Source organism: Meriones unguiculatus, chromosome 7, assembly GCF_030254825.1.
Source record: "Meriones unguiculatus strain TT.TT164.6M chromosome 7, Bangor_MerUng_6.1, whole genome shotgun sequence".
Classification (NCBI taxonomy): Eukaryota; Metazoa; Chordata; class Mammalia; order Rodentia; family Muridae; genus Meriones; species Meriones unguiculatus.
The window spans coordinates 34350226-34362427 of record NC_083355.1 but is presented as its reverse complement, the minus strand read 5'-3'; the positions used below and the strand labels follow the sequence as shown (position 1 = coordinate 34362427).

At 39.2% G+C, this 12202-nt stretch overlaps 1 protein-coding gene across 2 annotated transcripts in view; it reads right to left on the bottom strand.

Moving 5' to 3' along the window:
• The window catches only part of Ints2 (integrator complex subunit 2), a 48118-nt gene that overhangs the window by 13128 nt on the left and 22788 nt on the right, over nt 1-12202 (bottom strand). For both annotated transcript variants that reach the window (XM_021645846.2, XM_021645847.2), the window contains exons 14-18: nt 10760-10936; nt 9288-9396; nt 7129-7233; nt 4730-4894; nt 2778-2979 (exon numbers count right to left, since the gene is read on the bottom strand). In XM_021645846.2, the coding sequence (XP_021501521.1) occupies nt 2778-2979; nt 4730-4894; nt 7129-7233; nt 9288-9396; nt 10760-10936 (758 nt within the window). The remainder of the gene's footprint in view (nt 1-2777; nt 2980-4729; nt 4895-7128; nt 7234-9287; nt 9397-10759; nt 10937-12202) is intronic.

Genomic DNA, 12202 nt, shown 5'->3' with positions numbered 1-12202 from the left:
AGCCTGGTCTATAAAACAAGTCCAGGACAGACAAACACAGAGAAACCCTGTTTCAAAAAACCAAAAACAAACAAAAAAACAAAAACCTTTGGATTCTTTGTTATTTTTGTTTCTGAGAAAGGCTTTCTTGTTGTTCAGGCTGGCCTCAAGCTCACTATACAGCTGAGGATAACAGAAATGGTGGCTGAGCTGACTACACAACAGAATTGCTGAAGAAAGTACACACATGGAAGGTGCCTAATCTCACTGAAGTCCAGAAATATACCAATTCTACCTTACACAGACACTGCCACTTACATATGAATAGGCATCCAAGGAGCAGACATTTGTAAGAAGCTTTTACTTAGAAGAAGAAGAAAAAAACCTCCAAAGCAATGAAAAATATAGGAACTATATGAGGGTAAAGAAAAAAAAAATGAGTTAAGGTCTCCCTATGTATGCTGGGATAGCCTGGAACTCATGATCTTCATACCTCACCTCCTGAGTGCTCAGTTATAAGCATGCCCCACCACATCCAGAGAGATGGCTCAGAAGAGCAGTTGTTGCTCTTCCAGAGGACCGGATTTCAGTTCCTAGAACCCAAGTCAGGCGGCTTACAACCACCTGTAACTCTAGCTCCCAAGGATCCAATACCTCTCTTTGGCTCTTCAGACACCTGTACTCACAAGCATATACCAACACAATAACACACATAATTCAATTTATTCAGGAAAGAAAGAGTTCTGAAAATTAAAACACTGCTCACCAGAGTAAAAATACCAATCAAGTGCCCAATTATATATATGAAGGAGAAAAAGATCCACATCAAAACACATCATTATTAAATTCCACAACCCAAAGGGGAAAAGCCTTTATGAGTGAAAAAAAACAATGGTCCTATACAAAGCTCTAGAAAGTGGTAAAACAGCAGATTACTAAAGCCCGTGGAAACTTCAAGTCAGGAAAATGGTACACTCAAATTTATGAACTACAGGCAGAACAGCAACCACATGTGAGAAGAACAAAACCTCCAAAGTCACAAAAGTAACAGCCCCTGCCCCCTTCGGCCTTTCTCAGGAAGCACTGCAGTATGTGTTCTATATGGACAGAAGCCAAGAAAGAAAACAGGGATCCAGCAAAGCAGAGAGACAACAGCAATTCTAGAACAACTGTACTATCCCAGGGGAAAATTAACATGGAAAGATCTGAAAAAGATGTCCCCATGAAATGCATGTTGCTGATAGATTAGTCTGTGTGGTAACTATCATAAAGTAAGCCTCATCTTATTAAATAGTTTGGGATGAACTATTTATTAGTTATTGATGGCATAACAAATGGAAACGAGGCCAAGTATTATGGCAGTTCCAAGTATGGGAAATGGCACTCTTATATAAGAAAGAAGCCATTATGAAGTGTAGTTCAGGGACAGCATACTTAACTAGCATGCTCACAGCCTGGGTGTGTGTCCCCAGAACCAAAAAAAAAAAAAAAAAAAAAAAGTATTTAAAAAATATTGTAGTATTCTACACAGTACAACTGTTAATAATCATAAAATGAACACTAAATACTGCTTTAGCTAAAAGAAAGAGCTGTGTTAGAAAACAAAGGGAAAGAGGATTCACAGGAAGGAAGCAAGTCAGACTGCTAAGCTTCACAAATCATGTCTAAATTGGAAAATCAAAAAGGCATACTTGCTATAAGCCTATTAATGAGCTATAATGAAGAGATGTAAATGCTAGAATTTTTTTAAGCTGAAAATGGTTTTCTCTGGGTACCCAGGGTCTAAAATAGAAAAGTATGAAGTAGATCTTATATTATGTGTATTTATAAATTTAATGTAAAGTAAAATTTAGATTTAGGCCAGGTAGTGGTTGTGCATACCTTTAATCCCTACACTCAGGAGACAGAGGCAAGTGGATCTCTGAGTTCAAGGTTAGCCTGGTCTACAGAGTGAGTTCCAGAATAGCCAGAGCTACAGAGAGAAACCCTGTCTTGAAAAACAAATAAATAAACAAACAAAAAAACTCTACAACAACGAAAAGCTTGAATTTGGAAAGAATAACTAAGCCCAGTTCCCAGAACTACTAAACCAAGCCCTCAGGTAAGGCAGACCACTGTTACAGTTTTCCCAACTGGCCAGGTAGTACTGATGCAATCTATGAACCAGCACCAACCAACTGATGAACACAAGGACGCACACCCCCGCTCTCCAAACTCTACTGCACCTGAGGGATATGATTTTAAAACATACTGATACCTCGCTCCTCCTGCAGAAACTCAGGATTGCAGCCTGGGAATCAGGGATTTTAAAGCCAGCCCACATGACTCAGGGTGCAACAGAATTAGGAACCACAGCAATGATGTAAGACACAAGGGCCTGACTCACAGTTAGCCAAAAATAACTACTCAGAGGAAACCACCTTAAAAAAACTTTCTCAGACTGTTAATAGGTTTTATTTCTTAAAGTACATTCTTTTCTTTAAGATAGAACAAATTCTTTTTTCTTTTCTTTTTTTTTTTTTCTGAGACAAGCTTTCACCATGTAAACCAGGCTGTCCTCAAACTTAGAGATCCGCCTGTTCTTCCTCCCAAATGCACGCTGAGATTAAAGATAAACACCACTGCACCTGATTAATATAATATCTTTAATTAGTCATGTTCAGAAAGGAATTTTATTGCTACATACTCAAAAACATTGGTGAGAGTGGTCTTGTGAAATTTTTTCCAACAACTAAGTTTCCTCTGTCTTATCAAAACTATACGCTTTTCTAGTGCACAGAGCAGTAGACAGAATTTACCTTCTTGGCATCACAGTGTTCAAAACCATCCATAACTTATTGATAGTTTGAAGAATTCGCCGTGGAACCCCCGAATTCAGCAGCTGGTTCATATTGGATGTTAATACTTCTGCATATGGTATAAGCTCACTTGCAGAAAGTAGAGTCAAGTGTTCCATAATCTGCATCACTTGTGTGTGACTTACTGGGACAGCTGAAAATGCTAGAAAGAAAACTTTGCAGTTATTACTTAAATTCAATATGTTTTACCAAGCAGAAACAAATACTGCTTTCTTACAGTAGGGTCCAAACAAATCAAGAAAGCAATAGTGTTAAAGTAAAACTTTTGTTCACAATTACATTTTCAAGTGAAACTAATATAAAGGCCATTAGAAAACTTCATGAATGGCTCAGAGGGTTAGGGCAAATGAGGCCTCCTGACACCCAGAATTCCATGCCTGCACCCATTTGAAGGATATAATTAGCTCCCACAAGTTGTCCTTTGACTTCCATGTGCAGTGTGGCATGTGCAAGGCCCCACACAAACATATACCAAACAAGTAAATTAAAATGTAATAACAATGAACAAAAATCTGTAATAGTATAGAAATTATTTCATAAAGTTTATTTTAAAAATCATAGTGACACAAAGGTTAACCTCATTTTCTTGGGTAATTCAAGCTGTTCTTAAAAAATAGCACTGAACTAGAAAAGTGGCTCTGAGTATTGCTTCTATAGTTTACTAATTTGAGAGTTTCAAATCCCCTGGTACTTTCCTCTTGGTGTCCCATTATAGGAGATAAGCATCCAGCAAATGGTTTTTAAATATCTAGAATTACCTCTCCTCTAGAGTGGTCACTAATTAAATCTGGCTAGCCAGCACAAAATAAATACCAAGTGGGAAAATTGAATTAATACTTTTCATTTTGATCACATAAGTACATTGGAACTATGTGATTAAATAAAAATATTTCTTAAATTGTTTTGGTTAGGCAGGTGGGGTGACCGCACACGCCTGTAATCCCAGCATTTTGGGAGGCAGAAGCAGTCAGATATCTGTGAGTTTGAGGTCAGCCTGGTCTACAAAGTGAGTCCAGGACAGGCAAGGCTACACAGAGAAACTCTGTCTCAAAAAAACAAAAACAAAACAAAAAATTATTCGGTTGCCATCACAAACTATACTGTAACTATCTATACCTAGACATTCATGACCAACTGACTACCCTTGAAGATGGTTGCATGTCCTTCACTCTGGAAAACCAATATGACCTAAAAGAAATGTGTTAAAAAACTAGCTGAAGCTGATAAGAACAGCACATGTCACTTTCTAACTGGCTTCAAAATCCACATGTCAATTGGCTTTGGATAATTCACAAATCCTTTAGTTGTATAGTGAGAACAAAAAGACAATGACCTCAAGAGCTGGAGTAGAGCTGAGGAGCAGAGCACTGGCCCCACACGCACAAAAGGCCCAGAGTTCAGTCTGCAGCTCCAAAGGGAAAAGAGAAAAAGACTTAGAAATAACAGCAAAAAGAATTCAAGAGCAACAACAGCAAAAATTTGGGGTGGATTTGGGTGGGATGCCAAGGTCAATGTTGTCACTGCAAGAGGATTAAAGACTGTGCCAATCTTTACACTGATTGTGCAATTGTCTTCAGAAGGCTTATAAGCTAAAGCAGTGTTAATGTGTGGCTCGCACTATTTGTATTTTGGGATACTAATCTGGAACATTACAGTCCACTGCCTTGTTCCACTATATTTCTAACCAGTTTGGGGATTTTCTAAATCTTTTTAGTGATACAACACAGACTATGAAAATGATATAAACATGTCAACTAAATTTCCAGCATAGCAAAGAAATGGTTAAAAATCCCTAACCCACAGACAGTCACTTACAGTACAGAATTTCAATTAGCCTAGCACTCCACTACTACTACGGTAGTACTAAGAGGTAACATGAGCAGTTCCTGTACCTTCTTGAAGCTGTTTTGGAGAGTGATTTTTGGCATTACTAGTCAGGAGCATTCGCCTTAACAGCGCATCAGTCCCTGTGATTTCTTCTTCACAGATCCAGTCATCCACAATACACAAGTGTGGGTAATTAGTTGCTAGAAGGCGTAGTAAGGCTGAATGCAGCCCTAAAAATAAAAGGAAAGGAACGGTAAGGGAATTGGATTCTCAGTTCTCAGAGCACAATCCTCTCCACTCCTTACTGTCGGAAGCCCACAGCCACAAGAAACAGAGGTGTGCGCTAACGGTTTCTCACTGCACTGTTCCAGCCCTCTTAGCAACAGGAGCTAACGAAACTTGCTACACATACAGACTGAAGATGCCATGCCCCAAGTAGGGCAGAAACTGTGGCCCAGAGCTCTATGCATGTGCACTTCTGTAAATGCATACCACGTCCTAAGAAGTTCTAGCCAGGCCTGGGGCTGGAATCCAAGCTTTGCAGACATTGAGGCTGTAAGATCCTAAGTTCAAGGTCTTGTGGCAGCTAACACTCAGGGCCAGCCCGGACAACTTAGTGAGACATTCCCTCAAAACAAAGACTGGGCTGTAGATCAATGACAGAGAAGTTGCCCCAAGTGTGTGAGGGCCTCAGGCCAACGCCAGTAGCCAAAAAAGAATTTTTTTTAATTAAAAAAAAAAAAAAAATCTGTGTAGCATTTTGAAAAAAGACCCTAATAAAGCTAATTCACAGTCAGATAAGAATGACCCCTGGCACTAAATCTTCCCCAATTTTCTTCTACTTTATTCCACTGTTTGACTCTCATCATGAAAGCTGTTTAACATAGCAATATTTCAGTTCAGGAAAGAAAAACTAAAAAGCTTCTCAAGTGCTAAGATTATCATGTACCACCATACCTGACTCTCAAGTCTACTTAAAATTGGTTTTTCTAACATTCAAAAGGGCATTGTAACAATTAAAAGTGCTATTGAACTTTAAATCTCTAAACATATGCACAACTAAAACTACTCCCAACAGACCAGAAGTGCAAACCAATCTACATATTATACTCTTTTCAGTAAAACATGTTAATTGGCCAGTGCTGCCAAATACTGTACCATTTTTTTAGAAACAGACTATGTAAAACTATAATAAATGTAGCCATCTGGCCATGTTCAATGAAGGCTCATGTTCCTCTTCCAAACCAACCACAGCAATGAAAGAGAAGAAAAATTATAACTTCAAAGACAGAGGAAAAACCACACTAAAACATGAAAGGTAGTTATTAAGAAACATCAAGTTTCTAAAAATACTACACTATTTAATGATATTTACAATTCAACTATTATGTCCATATTAATGGATCATAGAATATTATGGAACACTTTCAAACAATAAAATAGATCTACATGAACTGATATAAATACTCTCAGAAGAAGCAGAGGGCTGAAGACATAGCTTGGTGGTGCAGTGCTGGCTTATCCATGTAAGGCCCTGGGTGCAAATTTCAAGTAATGAAAAAAGGAGGCAGCATATAATATCATCCATATTTTAAAATATTATTATGTAAACATTAGTATCAACCATCTGAAATTGTTGTTCTCTAGGTCAAAGACAGTGTGCAGCTTTGGACAGCTGGACTGATGAGCTCTTGGCTTTACGGTGTCCTGGAGTGAACACATGACAGAGACTGCGCTTGGAAGTGGTCACAAGGCCAGCAACATGCGGCAGACTCTCCCGTGAGCCAGGCAGCGGCAAGGGGGGGTCCCAGTGAGCCACACAATCACGAGGGAAGCAGGTGTCGCTGTGGTGCACTACGCTGCTGAGCTCCAGTATGCTGTAGCTTAGAGGGAGCAAATAATTTCGGTTTTTGTTTTGTTCTGTTCTGCTTTAGAGACAGGGTCTTACTATGTAGCTCTGCCTGTCCTGGGACTCACTATGAACAACCAGGCTGACCACAGAGATCCCACTGCCTCAGCCTTCCAAGTGCTGTGTGATAAAGGTTGAGCAACCATATCTGGCCACAAATGCATTTTGAACTTGGCCTACTTGCAGCTTACAACAGGGTTATTCCAAATAACCTCAGTGTAAGATGAAGGAAATTAGAAGTATATACTGGTGGGTATCAATGCATCAGGTGTGTGGTGCTGTGAATGAACCCAGGGCATCATGCCAGGCAGGTACTCTATCACCACACTGCACCGCAACACCCAAATATCAGCATGTCAAACTAAAAGCAGGGTTTTCTAGGGGATGGTGATCTGTAGGGAATGAAGTGATGGATTTAGTCAGAGAAACAAAAAGCATTTTCATTCTTGACTTGTTTACATTTTTAACATTGAATACTTACTACAACTTATAGCATAAGCAATAACATATTTTTTTAAATAAAATTTAACAGAGAAAAATGAATAGAACAAATACCTCCCAACTCCTGCTGCAGCCCTTGAGCCTGCCGAATAAGAAACTTGATAGGAATCTGGTCCATTAAAGAAGAAGAATATGATTTGGGTTTCCTTTGCATGGAAGCTGTCAGTAAAAGACAAAAGGTGTGAAATGAAAGAATATCAGAAACAAATCTTAACTTTCAAAAAAAAATGGGAATAAAGACAATGTGAAAGTATTTTTAATTCATTTACTAGATATAGATATAAAAGATAAAGAAAAGCTACTAAAGTAGTGACAATAAAGCAAAACAAATCATGGTAGGTTTCTGTGCAGAAGGGCACTACACTGAAAGAACTCCGTCAACCCTTCCCACAGCCATTTAGGAAAGCCTCAAGTAGTCATGAACACAGACTCAGAGCCTGGCGATTCCAGTGCAAATTATAAAACAGGAGACAGGTGAGGAAAAAGGGCTTGAGAAATGGTTCAGCTGTTCAGTGCACTGGCTGCTCTCCAGAGGACTGGGGTTCAATTCCCAGCACCCACATGGTAGCTCACAAATGTCTATAACTCTAGTTCCAGGGGATCTGACACCCTCACACATACATGCAGGCAAAACACCAATGTATTTAAAATAAAAATAAATCACTAAAAATTTGTAAAAATAAATAAATTGAACAAAACACCAGGCATGGTGGCACACCCTGTCATCCTAGCCACTTCAAATGCCAGATGGGCATTTGATGTACCAAGTCCCAGACAAGGAAAGAATTAATGTTCTTCTGTTGGTGACCAAGAAGGAAATTTTACAAACAACAAAGGGCAGAGTAGAAAAGATGAAAATTTCTTTTTAGGTGACATGAAGCTGAAGGGTGAGTTAAGCAAGTCACACTTTTAGCTACTGAGAGTGAGGCTGTGGCCAGGCATGGTGGCTCACACCTGTATTTCAGGCACTCACTTGAGAGGTAGAGGCAAAAGGATCAAGAGTTCAGGCAAACTTCAGGTGAACAGAGTCTATAAGAGACCCTGTCTCAATAACAAAAGATAAAAACTGTATGTCTGATATTTTTCACAGCAGGTAAAGCAGTTTGTTTTGAGGTAATTTTGAAATATGCAGCACCTATGACCAGCTTATAGCACAGTATTTTAAGGACAAACACAAAACAAGAGTTTTTTCTTTCTTCTTTTTTTATTTTTATTTTTTTCTGAGACAGGGTTTCTCTGTGTAGCCCTGACTGCCCTGAACTCACTCTATAGACCAGACTGTCCTTGAACTCATGAGATCTGCCTGCCTTTGCCTTCCAAGTGCACCACCACCACCCCACTCACAAAATAGTATTTTAAGTACAAAACACAAAACAGTGTCTTAAGCACAAGGTATATTCACATTTTAACTAAACAGTATGCACACAGGAATTCTTTATTACTATACATCTTTTGGATGGATACTTAAATCAATGGTATCCTTATAAATATATACAATTTTTATCTTTTTAAAAAAATTTTTAAATACATATATGTGAATGCTCTATCTGCAGGTATAGCTGCACACCAGAAGAGGGCATCATATATTATTATAGATGGTTGGGAGCCACCATGTGGTTACTGGGAATTGAACTCAGGACCTTTGGAAGAGCAGACAGTGTTCTTAACTGCTGAGCCACCTCTCCAGCCCCAATTTTTATCTCTTGTCTAAAAGATTCTTAAATGAATATTTAACTAGAATCAATATACACATCTCTGCACACTAAGATACACGTGTGTATGTTTTTAAACAAACACATGCATGTATCTCCTGGATACCCTACCACTACAGTTAAACTGGCCTCCACCACGCTTTGTGCAGCCATCAGCTGAGCCCCAGTTCTCACCTTCCTTCCTCATTCAGGATCATCGAGCGGAGCTCAGACAGCAGGCATCACTACCTCCTGCTTGAAACCTCTCCTCTGACATCTAGGAACCTGTGCCTCCTGGATTTCCTCTACACTCCACTGCTGGAAACCTATCTAATGTCTAATCTAAGTTGACCTTACTCTCTCTCAAATTTGATTCACTAAAATAATCGCTAAAGGATATGATAGCAATCATCTGAAATCTAGCCTAAAAAACTTGTAGCATGCCACTGCTACCTATTTATTCATTTTCCAAGGACTATCAGAATCCAGTCATACTACCAACCACTCAGCTCTACGACTTACCTAAAGTCTTTGTGTTTGCCAGAAGAGCTTCCTCATAAGACAGGATATAATAGAGCACCAAAAGCTGCGCTGTGATACTGAAGCGCTGATTAAGGCGGATGCCGTCACCCTGAGATGACACAAAAACGTTAAAATATCCAACAGCAAGAGCTGCTTTCTTTCTAAATAGCAAAAAGCTGCTGTGGCAAACGCAGCTAGAATGGGAAGAGGACTGCTGGGTTCATGACAGACTGAGACAATTTCATGTTTCACTGAAACTTGAAGGTCATGACAAATGAAAGGAAACGTTCTTTCCTAAAGTTTAAGCTGAGGGGAGGAACGGAGACATGGCTCAGTGGAGAAGAGCACTTCCAGAGGCCTTGGTTCAATTCCCAGCACCCACATGGCAGCTCACCACTGTCTGTAACTCAAGTTTCAGGGGATCCAACACCCTTACACAGACATGTATGCCAACAAAACACCAATGCATGTGATATCTATATCTATATCTCTATATATATATGTATGTATGTATGTATACACATATATATTTTTTTCTCTTTTTTTCAAGACAGGGTTTCTCTGTGTAGCCTTCACTGTCCTGACCAGGCTGGCTTCAAACTCACAGAGATCCACCTGCCTCTGCTTCCCTGAGTACTGGGATTAAAGACATGTACCACCATGCCCAGCCAAAAATAAATTATTAAAAAAAAAAAAAAACAAGTGGAAGATGCGAGGAAACTGTCACAAGACTGCAATACTACTTCTCAACAACACTCCCACCAGGCTGCTTCTGAAAGACTCACAGGAATCACAGTTCTATATGAAATTACTATGACGGAAACAATTTTTAAGAAAGATCCTGTACATTTAACTGTTTCTACACAAATTGCAACTTTTTCCTAACAAAAAGGATAAAAATTTTCCTCAAACTTTCTGTAGTTGAGTCCAGGTGTATCTTCAGGTCTCAGGAAGCTAAACACCACCACCTTGGGTGTGCTGAAACATCCTACAGTCCCTTAGCAAATACATAACCTTCAGGGTACCCGCTACACTTTAACAGAAAGTTTCAAAGCAGCTCCTTGAGCAGTATATGGTGGGGCAAACCTGTTATTCCAGTATTCAGGGTGCTGAGGCAGGAAGGTGATAGGTTTGAGAGCACTCTGGCTACAAAATGAGACACTAGCTCATTTCCCTTAGGAAAATACACACAAAAGATAAAATTTTATATATATGTATGCATATATATATGTATATCTGTATATATATATATATGTATATGAACTTTTCAAAAAACCGCTGTTTGACAAACTGCCTGGAACTAATACTACGATATAATTTTTATTAGTGAGCTTACACAGTCTTACTTGTGTGCACAAGTGTACATGCCTATGCATTAATCATATTTTGAAATCAGAACTACATAAAAGACCTTGAAGAACACAAACAAATGGACTAGGCCAGAGATGTAACAGAACCATTATTTTATTTACCCCAATGACCTCCTGGAAAATGTTGAGTATCTCCTGTTCTGTCACTGGCTGATTTGTGGCTTCAGGGTTAGATTTAGATGCAGGAGTAAGTATAGAATTTATGTACACATCAATCAGAGGAAGTAGCTGAGGGTGGAGGGGAATAGAGGTTTCACACAGCTGCCTGTAAATCCAGTCCTAGAAGGAAAAGGCATTGAAACAAGGCAATTAAAAAACAAAAACAAACACAAAAACAGCAAAACTATAGAAGCGAGCAGAGTTTTCCATGGCTTTCAAATCCACGTACTCACCGTTAGTTTTGGAAGCTAAAATAAACTACCTCTTTTCACAATTACCTTTGGCTTAAAAGTCTTTATATAACTTAACCAAAAAGACTCTCCAGTGAATAGTATGCCTAAGACGGTGAGAAGCCTAGCTTCAGGTTTAATGAGTTTTGAACAGTCCCTACTCTGTATTTAGAGCTCCGTAGGTCATGGGAGACTCCCCGGCACAGGGGGACTGGAAGAGGGAGCTATTTCCTCAGAGAAACATTCTGATTAAGAAAGTGGATTAGATAAGAACTAATATCAGACTACCGCCTAACTATTGATAAGTACAAAACATGCAGAAATTTGAGGTATGTATCTGGACTCTTAATCTATAGCTGCTTTACTTGATAAAAATATAAAAGGAAGCAAAATATGCAATCTAGCTGAAAATGAATAATGCCTCTAAATGGTCAAAGAAAGGGCACCTGACAGGATATGCTACATATAAACTGTTCACTGCTCTTTTTAAATAAAGAAACTTTTTTTTTTCAGGACAGGGTTTCTCTGTGTAGCCTTGGGTGTCCTGGACTCACTTTGTACACCAGGCTGGCCTCACAGCAATCCATCTGCCTCAGCACTCTCCCTGAGTGCACCACCACAGCTAGTTTAAGTAAAGAAACTTTTATAAATGGTTCAAAACATTCATTTACCTCTTGGGTTTCAGACTTCTCTTTTAATTCTTTGATATAAACAAATATGAAAATCTGAAAACATTTATGAGTTAGGCACTGGTTATATTTGCAAACAACAACAACAGAATTGGTGAACAACAGTAAAATTCAGAACATGGGCCGGGGACTTCAGTGTACACTTATTTAGCAAGGGAATGCAAGATGACCATGGCAAGGCCAGCCTCAGCTACAAATCAAGTTCAAGGCCAGCTTGGGCTACATGAGGTATACATATTTTGTAAAAACTGGAAATATTTTACTAAGTGTTCAATGAATGAAGGAACTAAGTGCTACTATTGAGAATGTAAGTGGAAGAGTAATATTACACATTTTGTAAAGAAGTTCTAATACTGTGAAGGGAAGATCCCAGCACTTGGGAGGCAGAGGCAGGTGGATCTCTGCGCTCAAGGCCAGGCTGGTCTGCAGAGTGAGCCCAAGACAGCCAGGGCTACACAGAGAAACCC